Below are 20,749 nucleotides of genomic sequence, written 5' to 3'. Positions count from 1 at the left end.
ATAGAACTGTAACAAGTCAGATATTAATGCCTGCATCCTAAAAGGAGCCATGTTTCCCTTTCGACACACAAAGAAGTCTGGGTTAATGTGAAACCTCTCTTGATCTAAGAAGTCACGGGAGTTTATCTGCAAAGGACCAATCTTAAACTTAAAGTTGGGAGAAATTGCCACTGACTGTGCACACGATACGGTTAACATAATTTACCTAAACAAAAGATAAAAAAAAAATTAAAATGGAAAAATTTGAGTGTTCTGTGACCGACAGAACGTAATATTAATAACCGGTTGTGACGCGGATTAAAAATACATGGGTTTGCGCTTAGCAGACATATTGCACAAAAACAAGTCACTACCCGTTTCCGCAAAGAAAGTTTTTCAGTTCCCCTGAGTTTCTGCAACACGCACAGCTTGCCATGATGTCCGACGAACTCATTTCGATTCCCTGTCCATTAGTCACGAATCTATTTCAAATTACGTCATATATTCAGGCACTATTTCAGCTGCATTTGTAAAATACCATGCCTTTGCGGACTACGACAATGTGGTAGTTCGGATTCGCGGACTTCTGAGGTGGTAACGTTCAGTGCAGAATCTGACTTACAGTAGAGTTTCGATCATCGATCTAAACGGGAATGGAGGAAGAATCGATTCATCGAAAATGTCCGGATAGTACGGGAAATATTAGGGTAAATATAATTTATTTTTATAATTCAATTTATGATATTATTAAAGTAGAATAAATAGAAGGAAAACACTTGATCGAAATGAATCAGAACTCGCGAACAAAAATAGTATTTAACCTGGTATAAATCAGTAATAGTTGCTTCAGAGACTCCTACCTCTCCTTTAAGGTTAGGTGACCCCAGCGTCAGGACATTAGTACTTGAGTAGTGACCAAGTAATAGATGGTACGTGCTTGGGACGATGGGTAACATGATTCATTCCCTTACAACACGCTGAATTGACAGTCGATAAAATGGAACGTCTCAGCACTGCGCGTAGGATAAAATCCAATGTCGGATAAACGATGCTCTATTGCAACTCTATCAACATTTTTATTTTTGAAATGAAAACTGACGCATTATCAATGAAGCTTAAAATTTCTAAAAAATATTTATAAAAAGTGTGACGTCAGAGTGTGAGGGCCGAGTCTGTTTATGGTGTTAACCGCCGTTTCGGAGGAAATTGACGTAAGACCAAAGGATGGCAACCGAAATATTTACGGAGACAAATATCGGGAGGACATTGCAGAAAACACATCACTCGTCATCTCACCAAAATATTGTGATTCATTACGTTCGTGTCAACCAAGGAAACATAAGAAGCAGGCGTCACCAAACCGAGAGCTACAAGATTATACCGACAACACGCGATGTTGCAGAACGGACAGCTGAGACCAGGTAGGAGTAAGGACACTTCAGAATTCGCAGCGTAGCAGCGCTCAGTTGCGCGGCGGCGAGGAGGTGGGATTGAAACATGCAATTTGGTAATGGCTACAATATACATGAGTCAAAACAAATTTAACGACGTTCAGCAGAGATTGTAAAAGAGAATTCTTGGAACCGACATAAGAACACAAATACTAAATTAGACCTACCGTGAAACACAACTGTCGAGCAATTTTGATGAATAACGAGGCTGCATAGCAAAGAGTGGCCGATGGCTGTGTGAATATCGAAATGGGCAAATTCCTGGAAAACTCCGTTTCGATTGCAGCTGTCAGCAAGGCCTTTCAAACAGAATCAATAACATGGCGTCGGTCTTAGGGTAAACGTACAGACATAGCCGTCTTCTCAGTTGTAGCGCAAAGTAGTCTGGTGGAAGTTTAAGGGCGTTTCAGAGGTCCTTAGTGCCTCCATCATCAGGATGATAATCCCTGAAACGTCGGAAAAACATGTACCAGACTACGCGGTTCTAGAACCGGAAACACAGCCATCTTCCTACTCACCGCCTTGAGAACCTCAGATCCCGCCGTACGAGCGAATACACGGCCAAGCAGACACTGGCTTCCGTGTAAATATTTGCCTCAAGTTCGTCCATGTAAACATTTCTCCACGAATCTACTTGCTACAAACGTCCATAGGAATTTCGTTCATTTAAAACAACAATTTAACATTTTGAACTATTTTAGTATTCACAAGACGAAATATGAATAATAGTGAAAAATTCTATTAGCTACAGAAATTCACACGTCTTTAAGTTCTAATTATAAGCTATAAAAACCGTCATGATTAATGAAATCTGAAGGTCGAAGCAGGAGTGCGGGCTCTAATGGTACGACCTGGATGTGTTCTTTGTTTGTTAATTCATTCAGCAAAGTTGTCTAAATCGTACAAGTTTAATAACGTTAAATATGTGGATCAGTATCGACTTACGTACATAAAAAGGTTTTTGCGGTCCTGACTCACCCCGTGGTTTTCCTCAGGATATCAAAGACAGTTCCGTAAAGGCACGCTTAAACACCTTTAAACATGGCACAACAGCTCCATACGTATCTCTTTGTAAACATCGTTCAAGATTCTGAACCAACTCTTTAGACCACAGAGAATTATAAATGTCACAGAAGACGGAGCACGGAAAGGTTACGAACATTCCACAAATGAATAAATATATCCTAAATTTAACAAGTAGGCCTATTAATTATTCATTTGCATGCCTGCTCATTAAGATTTAAATAAAATACATACAAAAAAAACTTAACAGAGAATTTTTTAAACATTCTGTGGACGTTCGTAGTAAATGTACGCCAAAACATCTTTCTGTCGCCCGGACGCCATCTTGTGAAGCTTCATGAAATTTCGTAACGAACCTAACCTCTAAAGCAGAACGCAATTAATGTAATCAGTAGCAAAGGCAAGTTTGTTCTTTTCTATTCCAACGTGTAGAAGACAATATGGGAAGAGATAAACGAATCTAGATGAAACAAGAAATGTATGCAACAAAAGATTAATTAAAAACGTTCCCTTGCCATTAGCTCAATACTACTGCATAGCTCACTGCGCCATCTGTGAACAATACCAGGAAACTGAACGTACAATTGGGAATCACCGAATGCACTTACGTTCTAATGAACATGTCACATCGCCGGTTCCATTTAAGACGGCTAGACGAGATCTCAACAGGAATTATTCATACGTAGAAGCGATGTTTGTGTGTAAACTGTCGCGGAATATGTAAGGAATTAAAATATAACCTAACATACCAGAATATCATTATCCCTGGCATCCAGGCCTGGATTCGAACACAAGACCTGTCAGATATCACTCAGGAGTACCAGTCATTACACCATTATATTAGGTATTTATAATCAGCAGAAGTTGGTAACACGGAAATATAAACTAAAGTTTTTTGGAGGTGTTAAAAAGTCTGCAGACTGTAAGATTGTTACTTACGCCGACAAGTAACCGAATATCGGCGGAACAGGGAACAAATCGTCACGGCTCTGGTCCCATGACCGCAGAGGTTGTCGGCAAAATTATTAGCGCTCGTGTATCCGTAAACCTTCCACAATGCTCCATTCCTTCAGTCGTGCTAATGGCTGTCTCAGGTAGTGGTTGCTCCCTAAAACCCTCTACAAGAGCGTTAGTTCCGCCCCACCGCTCGCAGGGCAAAGCATTGACGTTGGCGAAATTTCCTTCTCATTCGAACAGAACACATTGGAGCTTGTTGCAGGGAAGGAGGGGAGGGTTGTACACTTACAAAGTGCAACGCGCAAGTGTGCAATCAGGGCAAATTGAAAGGCGTTGTTGTCTGTCACGGCGGCACTTTGCCTTCAGGTAATGGCATCCCGCGTCTTTCAACGTGAAACGTATATTTCAACGCAACGAATGGCTAAGTGAAGTTTCGCAAGCAGCCATCTACGACTCTAATGACCAGATTGCCTACGTTGGATAATTTCAATGGCGGTCTACAAAATTTGTTGGACGAATTTAATTTTAATTTTCGTCAGAAAAAAAAAACATTATATTCCACATAAATGCCCAAACTTCTATCAAAATCTATGAAAAAAAAACGCCTCTTCGTAAACTTGGTCCAATGACACAGAACTTCGCTATCTTACGTGACATTATTAACATTCTAGATGAGATATTGGTCACGAGACCAACTTCACTACTTCCAAGATCCTCACGATATTTCTCAGAACCTCCAGCTAAATGCTGCTCCAATATATTAAATTATTCCTGAACGCTTCCTTCCTAATCCTTTCTAATTCACTGTTCAACAGTTGTGCTATTATTCGACAATAGCGTCATTAAATGAATAATCAGGGTAAAATGTAAATGTCATAAATGTGATCTGAGGTTCTCAAGGCGGCGAAAACAAAGCTGGCTGTCTTCTGCGTTGTTGTGCTGTGTAATCTGACAGATGATTACCGACGTTTCAAACATCCTAGTCTCCTCCATCGAAATAGCTCTGACGACAGCAAGCGTCTCCGAAACGTCGGTAAACGTGTACCAGACTACACGTCGTAGAAACGGTCATTTACGAATGTCGTGAAACAAATGACATTTTGTTACAAACATTATGCCTTATAAAACTCAGTCAGTACAGTGACCGGCTACGGGCTGGGCGACCGGGGTTCGATCCCCGACGGGGGCAGAGGATTTTTCCTCTAGCCTCTGCGTCCAGACTGACTCTGGGGCCCACCCAGCCTCCTCTACAATGGGTACCGGGGTCCTTTCCCGGAGGTAAGGCCGGCCGGGGCGTGATGCTGACCATTCACCCCCATCTAGTGCCGAGGTCAAGAATGAGCAGGAGCAATACCACCTCCCCCCCCAAGCGCCTATATGGCGTGCAGCGGGATGGCTTGACTTTACTGTGCCATATAAAATAATTTTAGAAACAAATTTGTTTTCACGCTGAATGGATATCAAGGCATCAGAAATGAAAAAATACCAAGAAACTAACTAGATGGCTTATGAAACCCGAAGGTTCATCACCGAATTAACCAAAGCCCTCCACCGGACCCTGTCCTGGGCCAACAAAATCCAGTCTCCTTCAACTCCTATCTCCCATAGATCCCGCCTGAGATTATCCTCCCATCTACGTTTAGGTCTCCCCAGAGGTCTCTTCCCCTCAGGCTTCCAAAATAGTGGACCCAACCAACCAGATGGCTTAGGGAACCCGAAGGTTCATCACCGAATTAACCAAAGCCCTCCACCGGACCCTGTCCTGGGCCAACAAAATCCAGTCTCCTTCAACTCCTATCTCCCATAGATCCCGCCTGAGATTATCCTCCCATCTACGTCTAGGTCTCCCCAGAGGTCTCTTCCCCTCAGGCTTCCTCCTGCCTGAGATTATCCTCCCATCTACGTCTAGGTCTCCCCAGAGGTCTCTTCCCCTCAGGCTTCTCAACCAATACCCGGAGCACACCTCTTGTCCCATCCATGCGCGCTACATGCCCTGCCCATCTCATTCTTCTCGACTTAATCACCCTGACAATATTGGGGGAGGCGTACAGATTTTTAAGCTCGTCATTGTGCAGTTTCCTCCACGCCCCATCGTCTTCTCTCCTAGGCCCAAATATCCTCCTCAACACCCGATTCTCAAACACCTGCAATCTGCGTTCCTCCCTCTGAGTGAGAGACCATGTTTCGCACCCATACAAAACAAGAGGCAAGATTATTGTTTTGTACACTTTAATCTTCAGGTTCTTAGAAATCAGACGGGAAGACAAAATATTTTGAACTGAGAAGTAGCAAGCATTTCCGGAATTTAGTCTCCTCCTAACTTCCTCGCGAGTGTCTTTTTGATTTGTTATTGTTGTTCCCAAATATTTAAACTTTGTAACAATTTCAAAGGATTTATTAGCCACCCTAAGATAATTTTGCCCGCCTGTCTTCTGATGACGAGATACTAACATGTACTTAGTTTTTCCTGAATTCACCTGTCTACCAGCCTCTAGTAAAACTTCTGCGTTCCTCTTTATTGTATTTATGGAGTAAAATAGCAAACATCAGTATTGAAAAACGGGCATGCTCTGCTGCAGTGTGTTACTTCTGTACCCCATCCTCCGAGTTTGTGCTATTCCGGACGGTAAGAAATGCAGGGTAGAACTTGTGCAGACGTTGTCAGCCGAGATAGAAATAAGTCTGTTGGAATAAAGCGAAAATCCAAACCTCCCCACCTTACCTGGCGCAAACCACCTTTGCTATTAAGTCTGTATGTAAGCGATATATCTGTCCCCCACCGCAATGTTCAGGACTCCAAGAACCTTTTACTTATTCGAAAACAAACCTCGGCAGAGTTGAACGACGGCTAAGGAACTCGAGTCTTCGCAAAGTCTGAAAGAGGCTTCTAGAAACCCAGGACTGTCTAGTTCTTCGGAAAGGTAACGCAGTGTACAAGAAAGCATGGCTGTCATCCGGGTTGTACCGTCATTGCCCTGATGATGGAGGCAGTATGACCTCTGAAACTTTGGTAAATTTCTACCAGATTACACGGGGCATCATCCCAGAAGACAGAAATCTTCAGACTCACCGCCCTGATGATGGAGGCAGCAAGGACCTCTGAAACTTTGGTAAATTTCTACCAGATTACACGGGGCATCATCCGAGAAGACAGAAATCTTCAGACTCACCGCCGTCTAAAACCTCAAATCTTACAAAGGACGAAAGACGTCTCAAAGACTGTGTGTGTGTGGTCGACCACACCCTGACGGGAAGAGCGGCCTATCCATCGACAAACAACATTGTTATTCCAGAGACATAATACGCATACCGAATCTCAATTCCCGGACGTACACCCAACCAAAAGTTGTTTCAGCAAAAGAAGAATTGTCTTACGCGATGAAACTCGCACCTAAAGTAGCAGCGTCTTGTCTGAACGTGTCCGGCGTTTCAGCTAATGCAATCACACCATTAAGCTGAGCACATCCAGAATTTTAGTTCGTAAAGCTCCGTTTACTAATTCCAGCCAACAAGGAATGATTTGTTGGACGGTGCTTGGCTGAACTCTGAGAATAACCAATTAAATTACCTGACTTTCGGACTGGAATTTCTAAAATACAACTTCTGAAAGGGGTTTCGATAACAATATACCGTGAGTCATAACGAGAAAATCCACTGAACTAAACACAATTTGTCACAATAAACTGATATTTAACACTGTGTTCTAAATGAGTCTCAAATTATCGTCGTGAAATGAATTCTGGGAAAATGAAAGGACTCTATGATACACTGGAATGTAATAATTATTAACATGTTCGTCGCATCCAGTAACCCAGATTCGACCGAATTAAATTATTGTACTCCAAACCTATGCCGCGGTGGTCTAGCGGTCAGAACACTAGCCTTGTAAGCCTGGGGTCCCGGGTTCAATTCCCGGCGATGCCCGAATTTATAACTTGTGTTGGGCAAGGCCGTGGTCTAGGCATCACGGAGTTTTCCTCCGGGGGCTTCCCCGGTTTCTCCGTGGCATCCCAACAATTACTCCATTCACACACAGAAGAAGGCAATGGCAAACCACTTCTGGATCATCTGCCAAGAACGTATATGAACAGGTCCCAGTCCGAGAAGAGAAAAGGATGGAAGGATCCTGTTCATATGGACCTGTCGTCAGACAGAACACTAAATAATAATAAGATGAGGTGGTCTAGCGGTTAGAACGCTGGCCTTGTAATCCTGGGGTCTCGGGTTCGAATTTATAACTTGTGTTGGGCAAGGCCGTGGTCTAGGCAACACGGAGTTTTCCTCCGTGGCATCCCAACAATTACTCCATTCACACACAGAAGAAGGCAATGGCAAACCACTTCTGGATCATCTGCCAAGAACGTATATGAACAGGTCCCAGTCCGAGAAAAGGATGGAAGGATCCTGTTCATATGGACCTGTCGTCAGACAGAACACTAAATAAATAAAAAAAACTCCAAACCTAGTCATTAAGTCACGTGAGTCAAATGCTGTAAGAATTTTTGAGACGAGTTTAGCTTAAGCATTGCCTCATTTGAGTAACACTTTCTTGATAGATTATCTAGACTGATTATTTGTCTTAGTTTAATCTTTGTTTTTGAATATTTTTCCATTCTTATTAGTGTTTACCTGTTAAAGGTTCATCGCAGTTGGCGAACACTAATAAAAAACTTAACCGAATTATTATTATCATAACTGATATTATTATTTGTTATTTTTTTAAATCCAAGAAAGTTTTAAAATCGCTAATACAAACTGCAAATTTCGTGGGAGACTGATTTTAGGAGAGTAATTTTAGAGAAGATGTTTCAAGAATTATTATTACGGCCTATCCGCTGCTAAGGATGCAGACTTGCAAATTGTGTCGAAGATGACAGAACAATTAAGTTTCGTATTAAAGATGAACACAAATACGTGAATTCGTTGAACTACGTTCAAGTTTTAGGCGTGTCTAAGTTTCCATGATGATTCCCTGTATATTTGTTAAGGAAATCGGAATTTATTAATATCCTCCATCTTAAACTCAGTACTAGACTCTTAAACCTGGGAGAGGTGTTACAGCAAAGTGCACATTGGAACACGTAGCGACATAGCTCGCTATTACGCTAACTCGGTAGTTCCTGCATTGTTTGTAGAATACGCAGTCTGTACGTTATGGGGGTAACTACAGTATTATAAAGGGCTTTTTACAACCCCCACGGGAGGCTCCAAACCACTTAAAATGCATTGCGCGTAGCTTGTCGTTCCTCTATGTCCTGAACCATATAACCCCCACCCCCACCCCCACCTCACAAACAACCCCATCCCCAATTTCACCTGCGTTTTGTTGTAAAGTCCACGACATCCAAGCAACAGGTGCAGCTCAGACGAAGGGCTTCCATTTTTAAGTCGAAACAGAGCTTCAGTGACCAAGGCAAATTCGATACCCTTATGTCAAATACGGCGACTATATAAATTTATGTCACATCGAAGTATTAAATTCTCATGACCCTTCCACGTTTCGACTCCGTAGTGCCATCTTCAAGGACATATCGCGTAACAACACTGTTAAACGTTTGCGATAAGATCATTTCGGGAATAAAAAATACGTTCATATAAGAGTTTTGATCGTCGTTTTAAAAATTCATAGCAATTTCTCGTATATTTTACGTAATTCTATATCAATGATGTTTGAGCAGTTCTCCTTTAAAATAAGTGTGTGTTCTTCAAAGCAATGTCGATGGTCGTGAAACTTTAATGGAAAATAACACACACAAACTCATTACATATACATCCGGAGCATTTGTATCCTTGCCATATTTTAGGGTGCATTACAATATGGCGCTAGCGCGCATTACTTCCGTCAGAGCAAAAAACTGAAAATCTACATTTCCGTCTCTGCGCGCGCATTCGATTGCAGAGTCATTACCCACAAACACGGAAACCATGAAGTTGATCGTGATGAATCATCAGCAAATCCGAAAGAACTTGTAAGACTTTCACGGCTGTCTCCTGGGTTTGCAGACGTTTAATCCGGTATAAATCCGCTGACGTTTCGGAGGTAATTGATGCCTCCTTCATTAATGCTTTGATAATGGATGTAGCAACCCGATTTTGATCCAGGCTGCTTTTACAAAATCATTCAACGCCGTACGATCTGTTACAGAGGGCAATTAACATTGTTTCGACCTAATCGTCTCGTGACCATCCTGGTAATAAATTATTAGGATTATTATTCAGGATTTTCAAACAGGACATATCTCATCGTGATTCAAGCGGGAAAGATAAACAATAATTTGTTTCCACGTTTATTGATTTCTCTCGATAGAGGCTAATTTGGTTTCGTTACATAATTACTGGAATTTATCTGAGATGAATATTTCTGCCATAAACAGGAAGGAATTCAACTCGACAGAATACAAAACATTCTCTGACTTCCTGAACTACTTAAAGGAACAAACAAACAAACAAACTGAAGATAAAGGGGGTGGTCGTGCCGTCCCCAGGGAGAGCAGCCTGTGCTGGACCACCTTAAGATCTGCCGAAAAATAAATCATAGCCGGTAAAGTTGTACGTTAATTGTGAAAAGACGTAATAATTATTAGAGTGAATTATCGTCTCTCATATTTGATTACGATTATACTATTATGAGATAATTAATATAACCACGACAATATCCAAGATATAGACCGAACAAGACGACGATACGAGGTGCGATCGGAAAGTTTCAAGACTGTGTCAAATGGGGCGAACCGGATGTAGTACGAGCTTCTGCCTCTAGGGGGTGCGGCCTACATTCATAGTGAATCAGTGTGCCAGCCGGCATCATCGAATTAGCATTTGTTTCTTAGTTACGGGCGTTTTGGTAGTGCATTACACCGACCCTCCTGCGATTTCGGAATGGCGTGTGCATCAAATTTTGCCAAAGACTCGCCAAAACGGCTACGGAAACCTATGAAATGCTAAAGCAAGCATTTGGAGAGTCCGCAAACGTTTGTGTGGATCGTTGTGTTCACTCCCAGGGGAACTATTTCGAGGGTGATGGATGAATTTAATACCTGAGATAAGTGTACGGGTTTTTATAGGCGCAGTCTAGAAACTTTTCGATCGCACCTCGTATTCAGTACATTCAAGCGATTATATGACCAATTGATGCTAACAAAATAAAGTTTAGTCCTGAAGATGGAGACCATAGGTTCCTCCCAAACGCTGATGTCCACCTGAGAGCGAACGCGGCGTCGAGACCCATAACAAAAAAACATCATTAGACCTTATGAGTTCACGTTATTAACGACATCTGAACGTAAGGGTTAGAAACATGACACTCATTACGCAGAATGGAAAGCTGTAGCCAGCCAATCAGGTGCGTCATTAATTAAAATGTGAGGTTTACATGTGGAATGTTTCCATTTGTTTCCCTGGGAAAAGAACAGAGCATGCACTGATGATCAAATTATTTCCAGCCGTCGTCATTAACGTGTGACTACGGAGATCCTTAAAAGGCCATTGGTTATGTAACTGATATTTCAGCAGCAACCATTACTTTAACGAAACTCGCGTCCTTTAGGCCGGGTAGGTTAGCTAAGCGGCGACAACACAATTCCTGGCTGTCTACATAACTTCCATGAGCTATAACAGCGTTTTGTTTGTAACCCTATCTAAACATAATCATCTTCTGAACTTGTTAGACTTTTGTTCCTGATAAACTTCGTTAAACACTGAACACGGTACATAATTTCCTCTTTTGTACCCCTTACAAGGCTGGGTATACGTAACATCACACTTTAGAAGGCAAAGTTCAGCACACAAACATCTGCATTCTCGTAAATCGCGAGACAAATCAAACATAATCACGTTATAACCCCGATTTCTACCAACGCTACACTTCAAAAGATCACCGTTTAATAACCACAGGCTGTCAAATCCTATCCAAACACCCAGAACATCTCCATCTCCAGCTTTAATATTATTCTTATATATTCTTATTCATCGTCCAATGCGGATAGTTCAAAGCACTTTACTGTAAATAATCCCACTACACGCCATGGAGACGCTTGGGTGGTGAGGTTTTCAATTCCTGTTTATGCGCATATCGACGGTGGACGAGGGCGATTGGTTAGAGACAGCCTTTGGTAGGCCCCAGGGCAGATTTGGACTCACGGATAGACGAGAAACCTGTTTCCCCACGTCCGAGATCAATCCCCGGTTGCAGTGAGACAATACACTGGCTGAGCTATCAGCATTCTAACTATCCATGATATATTCTCTTCCTTCCAAGGAATTTTATCTGGAGAAAACACACGATGGTTCTCCATGTTCAAGGAACAGAGGAGGATATCCCAACGAAGTAGATATGAAAGTTTTATTCATTTTGGAACTGTCACTGATTTATGAATATACATATTCCCAGAGGGTCTCAGTCTGTAACTAATATCACATGCATACAAATGAAACACTCTTTTCAATCGTGAAATGGCACAGCATGGATCTCTCAAGTTCTCTGATACACAATATATAAACAAATAGCTGTATTTCAAGTTCATCACGACGCATGAATTTCGCTCCATAAATCCATAAAATATACGTCAAAGTTTCAAATAACAAAAGTTGCATTTTACAAAGCTTTTACAGTCTACAGTAAACGCAGTGACCAACCGAGACGTTTTATAATTATTATCCTTTAAAAAATTGTCTTTCACTTAAAATTCGTAAAATTACGCGGCTAATATGAGTTCAAGTTCATATGCAGTCTTATCCAATCACTTAAAACCCAGATTTCCAGAAATGAAATCGTTGTCTATGCGTCGATGTTTAAAATCTGGGTTCATTTAGACTTAATTAATGTTTGTAACAGGTCACAGATAAAATTACTGCCATCTGTGAACAAATAATCGTTTGATCACTTAATAGTGTGGCATATAATGACGATAAGACACATAATTGTACTCATTGAAGTGATGGTTTAAGGTCAGATACTTTATACGTATTAAAATAGGACTTCCATCCAGAGGGAACCACTTATCAGATGTCAAAATGCTTTAGTACACTTAACGTAAGTTTTCTTACCTTCAATGATGGGTGGTCGAGGTTTGTACGTTATATCTGCAACAAAAAGTGAACAATATTAATTTCACTAGACACGTGAACCAAATACGTTTAAATAATATAAAGATTAGAAGTGTAAAGGTGGTAACACTGATAAGGGAGTTATGGTTTATCGGTAATGCAGCTAAACCCAGTGGACGTAAGGTCGAATAGAGAGTGAGAAATCTCCCAGTGACATCCATTGACACAACAGTCAATTATTAACGTAATTAAGAGTTATTGTTAGTGATAAATAGGAATGAGAAGATCACTGTTAGACATGAGAGCGACATTTTGAACGTTACTCTCAAGCTCAGAGTCGTCAAAGTTCTGATGATGACTGTAAATAAATCGCTCGAAACAAGAAACTAATAATATAAAAGAATATAATAAAATTGTTTTTTGTAATTGTTTATTTTAACCGTCTAATCACAATAAAATGTTTTATTAAATATTAAAATATTATTACTATAATTAACATTTAATATTTAAAATATTTAAAATATATTAAAATATATATATATAATATAATGAAAGCAAAAGTGATACATCCATCGACGTAAAATGTCTGCAGTCCAAAGTTAAAAGAGACTGCAATTTACTTATAAACGTGTCACGTGTTGTGCGGGTGGCATAACCAGATGTCTTCCAGTCAGGAGGAATTATATTGGTGTAAGTCAGTGATCATAATTGGTCACAGATCAGAGGATGGATTTTCACAGTGAAGCTGTCATGACGGAGATGAATTCCTGGATTATTTAATCATTTTTAATCCTGCTTACGTAAATTTTATACTGCAGAAAGGAGAAGAATGTGGCTGATTATAATTTGTTGTTTTATCAGATGTAAACAACACATACACATATTTAATTAACAGAGCAAGTTTATAGTCTTCGAATCTTTTTAACAACTACAAGCCTCTTTCGACGATATTTACTACGAAAACAATACCATAAAAATTATCGCAAATTACTTTCGGTCATTCTGTCTCCAGTGCTAGCTTCAACAGAAACGTTTATGTAGTCAAAGTCATTGTTTGTCTGGTTAAACCTCCAGACCAGCGTTTCTCAACCTATGGCACTCGAGTCAATGTTGAGAACTAATTGAAAACATCAAAAACACTAATAACAGTTTTCCCTGAAACAAATTCCGTACTCCTGCACACGATTTGAGGTCTTCTCGTGGTACTCCCATATTATACCAATTAGGACCACGCAGAGCAAACGGTTGCCCCCCAGGACTCATAATTTGCCAAAACACACTTTCATTCCGTCGACCGAAGATACAAAGATATTTCTTTCGTAAGAGTTGTTACAATAAAAGTAATAAATTAAAAGCAGTCTTAAACAGAAACATCTGTACTAATTTATTTCATATATTACGAATTTAATCTTTCTCGTAACCATACACAATAAACTAAAAAAGTTATTACATCGTCTATCTTGGGGATAATTGATTTCTGAAGCCGAATATGTTACTGAAGACATTACTTTTAAAAATGGGCGAAGCTAACAGCTTCACGTGTCCACAGGCGAGACGATAAATTTCCAGAAAACACGCGGCGTCTACATTTTGTGTCGTCTGACCTTGAAAGTAATAATCAGGATCTACCTTCACAAACGAAGTGTTAATTAAAGCGACTTCTATGCAAAAGCATGTAGTCTTAACCGACCTAAATATATAAACGTATCTGGGATTATATTCCAGAGTCGAAAAAAATTGGAATCGATTATTTTATAATAGTTCAAAAATAATGGAGTATTTACAGATAACTGGGATATTCTTGGCGGAAGACACGTACGACATAATTTACTTTTAGAAATTCTCTTCTATTTCAGTTTAAATTACCGCCTTTTTAAAAATAAAATAATAATGTTACAAAATCCACATAATTTTATAGATTTCTTACAGTTCTTATGGGTTTTATATATATTGTATTAAATGAACATTTAGACGCTTCATCGAGTTCCTAAGAACTTCGCCTACAACACCAACAATTTTTGTTATATATATTTTAATGCAACGTATTACATTTCATCATAATGTAAGATTCAAGTATAAAATGAGAAAAGGTAATATAATAAACTGATCAAAATATTCTTATACATTCAAGTTTCACTTCCCTACTCTTAGTGTAACGGTCAGAAGCGACCACTCGCCTGCAAAGTGTCGAGTTCATCTTTCAACTGGGTTGAAGAAGCCTGTTTCGGGCTTCCATTAAAATGCCGTTCGTGTAATGAAATTCAACCAAAATGCCGAGGCAGGAACAATAAATTTCGAAGGGACACGAGCCATTGTCTGTTTGCGGAATCTATGAGCGAGAAATAGGGTTAGACTTCGATGGACGGTGTCCCGGGCGACCGCCAGCAGTCAGTGTTAGAGGCTTAGGAAAGTGTCGACTTTCTTTAGAATTTTAATTAATTTCGATAGAAGAACATACGTTCTGGGAATACTTTAAGACAACCAACGTCTTGAATTATCCCTCAGCAGAGACAAATCAGCAACATTTATAAAGCAGTGACACGAACAAAATTTTGGGAAAGATTTCTACTTTGGAGAAGTTTTTTCTCCCTTCTGACAATCTCTAGACACAGAGTACAAGAAAATAAACCTTTATTTCAAATGCGGATAAAATAATTTTGCCCCATCGGCGTAAGTCTAAGAAATTACAACACTGAATTCAGCTTTACAATTGATTACCACTGAAAGCCAACGATGTCTGTAAAGTATTTGTAATTATTATGAGTAATGATTTCATAATGCGTTTCATTACTGAATCGTCTTGAATAACAATAACGCAGAGAATAATCCGTCCAATAAATCCACCAGAAGCGTCTAACAATGGGAAGGCCTGCGCGTTTGTCATGCCTTGTAATCCTGGGGTCTCGGGTTCGATTCCCGGCGGTGCCCGAATTTATAACTTGTGTTGGGCAAGGCCGTGGTCTAGGCAACACGGAGTTTTCCTCCGTGGCATCCCAACAATTACTCCATTCACACACACAGAAGAAGGCAATGGCAAACCACTTCTGGATCATCTGCCAAGAACGTATATGAACAGGTCCCAGTCCGAGAAAAGGATGGAAGGATCCTGTTCATATGGACCTGTCGTCAGACACAACACTAAATAATAATAATAATAATAATAATATGAGGTGGTCTAGCGGTTAGAACGCTGGCCTTGTAATCCTGGGCTCTCGGGTTCGATTCCCAGCGGTGCCCGAATTTATAACTTGTGTTGGGCAAGGCCGTGGTCTAGGCAACACGGAGTTTTCCTCCGTGGCATCCCAGCAATTACTCCATTCACACACAGAAGAAGGCAATGGCAAACTACTTAAATAAATTAAATTAAATAAAACAAACATGAACGTATGATTTGTCAGCTGTTATAATAGGACGCAACCCTGAATTACCCAGCAAGCCGGGCAGATATCCCAAAACTTTTCAGATGTAAAGTTTGGTTAAATGTTCGACACCTATCGCGCAGTTCTGTTGAAATATTGTCATCTTTAAAATTATTAACATAAACTTGAGATTTACAATACACACTGTTTAACTTAATTTGGTTGCATTTGATATGATTGGTAAAAGATAAAAAAATCGGGACAATTTTGGAGATTTGCCAGCCTGGTAGAAAACTTAGAGACCGCCTGTGTCGTGTATACACTCGTCCCAGAAAAAGAGATTATGTGAGACTTGATCTCTGAGAAAATATGTTTAAAATCTCTACTCCTTCAATAAACATGTTCCTCTTAATCATTACTAATCTAGAATTTCCACAACCGACCGTGAGATCAAATTGATAGCGTAATTCAGTAAAAATTCAATAATAATAATGATAAAAACATACTTAATTCAAGTTATTTAAGTATGTTTAAGAAAAAATCGAACTCTGTGGGTTTAGAATACTAAAATAGCGGACTGAAGATGACAAACATATGTCGAAACACAATGCCATAAAAATTATATAAATGGAAGTATTGATTAATAAAACAACATGGTTCAAAATCGGAATGCTTTAATATAATAAATAATCATTATTAAATATTGAAAGTGGCCAAATCGAGGAGGATAAGGTAAGCATGTAGCATGCAGGGAAAGACAAGAAGTTTGTAGGAAACGGTGGATTGAATAGACCACTTACGAGGCAAAGACGGCCGATGAGAAAAATCGGTCTTAAGAAATAACGTGTGAGATTGCGTATCTATTTCGTCAGTCTCAGGATAAAAACGAACGACGCGAACCTATGAACACAGCCATGAACCTTGGCGTTTCACAGAAACGAGTCGAATTTCTTGGCAACTTAAACAACCATAAGCTCCTAAACAAAATGTTTGCTTTCTAGACGATGCATCTGAATATCCACTTGCAAGCCCACCGTTCTCGAAAGTACGAATTATCGATTTATTAATCGAAAATCAATGGATTTTCAGAGGACTTTATCAATAAACGAAGTCAGAACACAAGCTCTCCATAGCGAGAATCCTTTTTCAAAAGTAAGTAGATAATTTTAAACATATGTCATGAGAAGCTTGGTTTCAGAGATACAAGTCTCCGTCAAATGGGACAACTGAAGTCTCAGCTGAGTTATTTAACACGACGCATACATAACGCATAATAACAGTAATCAATAACCAGAGAGTGCAGAAAGTTCCCCATCGAAACGAAAAAGCCTGTCATATATACTGAAACATATACGTAGAAATTGCCTATCAGCACATCCAGAACCATAAATGATATTTTAACACATCATTTTAACTTTCAACATGTACGTGGTTTCTGTATATGATTTAACATTTTAACAGTTCACGCCGTTAAATGTTGTATAAAATACAAACTTTCCAATGTACGTGTTTTATTTATAATACCGGAAATTATCTAAATGCATCGAAAATAGTTTGTTCCAGGTAAAACTAGACCACCTAACACTAACCTAATCTAACCTAACCTAAACTAACCTAACCTATCCTATCCTAAAGCTAACTTAACGTAACCTAACACAATCTAACGTAACCGAACCTAAACTAACCTAACCTAACCTAACTTAACTTAACCTAACACAATCTAACACAACCTAACCTAACCCAACTTAACCTAACACAATCTAACACAACCTAACCTAACCTAACTTAACCTAACACAATCTAACACAACCTAACCTAACTTAACCTAACACAACCTAACCTAACCTAACTTAACCTAACACAATCTAACACAACCTAACCTAACTTAACTTAACCTAACACAATCTAACACAACCTAACCTAACCTAACTTAACCTAACACAATCTAACGTAACCGAACCTAAACTAACCTAACCTAACCTAACACAATCTAACACAACCTAACCTAACCTAACTTAACCTAACACAATCTAACACAACCTAACCTATCCTATCCTATCCTAACCTATCCTAACGCTAACGTAACCTAATCTAACCTAACCTAACCTAACCTAACCTAACAATATTGGCGTTTAAACAAGTATGAACCTAATTGCTAATGTTAACCGTCTTAGTCCGGCTAACATTTTAGAAATAAAAATATATAAAGTGTCGCGTTCATGATTCATTGGAACGGACGAAGACCGGTTGGATACTACCAGATTGAAATAGCCAATTACAGGTGTTGCTAGCCAGCTCACTCAGGCTTTCACTTCGCACGCGCAGTTAGAAGAGACATGATATAGTACAAGCTTCAGAAGAGAGCATGACATTACGTACGTTAGCCATTCGTCGAATGCTAACACACTTCAGTGCCTGACACAGAGAACTGCGTCAAATCTGTTCGCGATGCACCATTTTGTGAATTGTGATTGTGCATATGTCACGGAAGATGAATTTCATGACTTTGTTGTCGAGAATTTACTAAAAGGTTTTGTTCTGAGATTTTGCTTCAGATTTTAATAATAAAGTTATTTAAATACGTAGACCAACACTTTTGTCACAAATATTCCAAAACCGTGGTTACTGATTCTAAAAAAATTGTAAAAATCTTTATCTCTGTATTGTTGTCCTTATCTGATCTTTTTTTCCTTTCATGTGAAATATTTTGACAACAAACTTTGACACAAATTATTCCGATGTGATAAAATTATACGAACTCGAAATGATTTATGCGTATTCTAAAATAGCTTCAGTTAATTGTGGTAACAATCCAATAAAAGATAACTTCAACGTAGTATAGAAATTTTAACACAATAAAACATTGATGGAAATTGAAAGCAAACACATACTTTGTTGGCCGTCTGACAGATGCTATCTGCTGCCTTGGCTAGAAAGAACCAAATTTTAGATGCCATCTCGGAAACAAGAAATCGGGAAACAGAAAACTATTCATAATACTTCAAACGCAGTGATCAGTACGTTGAGAAACTTGAAGTTTGAAACTTAAGCGGGTTTTATCGATACTTCTCATGGCACCCAGAACGACCTCGCTAATTGCACTTGAACTGTGGCGTGTACAGAGTTAAAGAAGGGGTGAACAAATGTTCCTGTCAAATCTCAACTTGTATCTATTCTGCATTATATTTCTTCTGAACGACAGAGTAAAAGAATTATTTATAAGGTTTTTTTAATCTAAAAGTTATTGATGATGATGATGAGTCATTAGAATAAGAATTTTCTTGGATATTATCCATCGCCTAGTAAAATATAAAATATAAAACGTAAAAAAACGACGTTTCGGAGATGGGGCTCTATCTCCGTCCATCTCCGAAACGTCGTTTTTTTACGTTTTATATTTTATTTACTAGATTATGGATAATATCCAAGAAAATTCTTATTCTAATATAAGGTTTTTACTTATCACTGAAGAAAGCTATGCTGGTTCCACGTCCAAGCAACTTTTTTACATAAAAAGTTGAATTCAGCTTGAAGAAAAATTTGAGGTTGAAGTGATTTTTGCGGTAGAGGATAATGGAATAAAGAAATTAATTCCCGACAATACAAAAGAGTCTTGTCACTACATTCTTACGCTCATCAGTTAAAATTGTTGTCGACAGTCAGACGATTGCACTTGGGAGCGAAAAATCTTCTTTGAAACGTCTGGTTTCACATATTTTTTTTATCATCGAAGAGGTTAACCGCGTTTGAAAAGCTATGCACTAGACGCATAGACCTTCAGCTACCATTACCAGATTGCTTTATACGTACTGCAAAGCAAAACTTATCGGTCTGTTAAAATAATTGAAAATGGCATAACACAATGCGACTGTGAAACGTGTATTCTGCTTAATTACATCACGATATTCTGAAACATTTGGCCCTCAGTTTACAATTTGAAAAATATTTTCAGAATTTTTACTACAAACCAATAAAGTTTTCGAAATTTTGCTATCCTTAGGCGAGGACATCACTTACTGTCCAAAAAAAAGTACAAGGACTTCAGTGAATAGCAATATTTTTAATTTTTATTTTTAAGAAATTATTACCTTCTCGCAGGAAGATAACATTAAGATCTGTCGGCGAAGAGACAACAAATCTTAGAGCTTAACAGTGGTCGAAAATTTTCTTGTTTTGGCTTCTAATCTATTGTGAAAAGAAAAATTATCATACTAAAATTTATTAGACTTCTAGACTTTGGAAGCTTTGAAAAATAACCTAATCTAAGACGTCACGAAATTATCTGTCGTCTTATTGACGATTTCAGCAAACCAATGCATTTGGTCATTCTAGGCTTTGAAGAGGGACCACACTTTTAAAACTACCCGGGACACAGACTGAAGAGACTACACTCCATGTTATCATTAATGAAAACTGAAAAGAAACTTCATCTAAGAATTCTGTGACATCTTTAGAATATTTGAGCCAAAAAGCTCCATCACATTCAACTGAAATTCGAGGTTTAATAACGGAGGTAAGCTAAGTAGCAGACAGTCATTTATTCCAACTGCAAAGAGCCGTCTTGTTTTATTAATTTTCATTTCAGTTAAAGCTTGCACAGCCTTCTTATAAGAAGTTTATAAAAAAATTCAAAAATTTTTAACAACTCACCCCCCCCCCCCCCCGGTATCGGAATTTGGTTAATGTTTATAAAAAATTCACGATCCACAATTGACTTTAAACAGACCCTCGACACCAAAATACAAATATCACAGTTTATATGTTACAAAAACTTACGTTTTTCTCCAAGAATATAAAGTGTCTAGTGACGTATAACGCAACCATGTGTTACAAGTAGTGGTCTCCATGAAAGTTCTACTTCGAAGATGGCTGTCTTCTGGGTTGTTGCGTAGTGTTGTCTGGTAGACATTTATCGACGTTTCAGAGGTCCTTATA

The 20,749-nt window shown here is 39.0% G+C and overlaps 1 protein-coding gene across 19 annotated transcripts in view; it reads right to left on the bottom strand.

Annotated features, from left to right (window-relative positions):
• Window positions 1-20,749, bottom strand: part of LOC110826776 (agrin-like) — a 741,485-nt gene that overhangs the window by 355,875 nt on the left and 364,861 nt on the right. For 18 of the 19 annotated variants that reach the window (XM_087345738.1, XM_087345736.1, XM_087345734.1 and 15 more), the window contains one exon: window positions 12,456-12,491. The exons of the other annotated variant lie outside the window; for it this stretch is intronic. In XM_087345738.1, coding sequence (XP_087201864.1) covers window positions 12,456-12,491 — 36 coding nt within the window. The remainder of the gene's footprint in view (window positions 1-12,455; window positions 12,492-20,749) is intronic. 19 annotated transcript variants of the gene reach the window in all.

The sequence above is a fragment of the Zootermopsis nevadensis genome, unplaced genomic scaffold (genome assembly GCF_977971745.1).
Source record: "Zootermopsis nevadensis isolate Lab colony 2312 unplaced genomic scaffold, Znev_1.0 Znev_ptg000009l, whole genome shotgun sequence".
NCBI classification, from domain to species: domain Eukaryota; kingdom Metazoa; phylum Arthropoda; class Insecta; order Blattodea; family Termopsidae; genus Zootermopsis; species Zootermopsis nevadensis.
The sequence above is the reverse complement of the archived record's forward strand: the minus strand, read 5'-3'. Positions and strand labels throughout refer to the sequence as shown.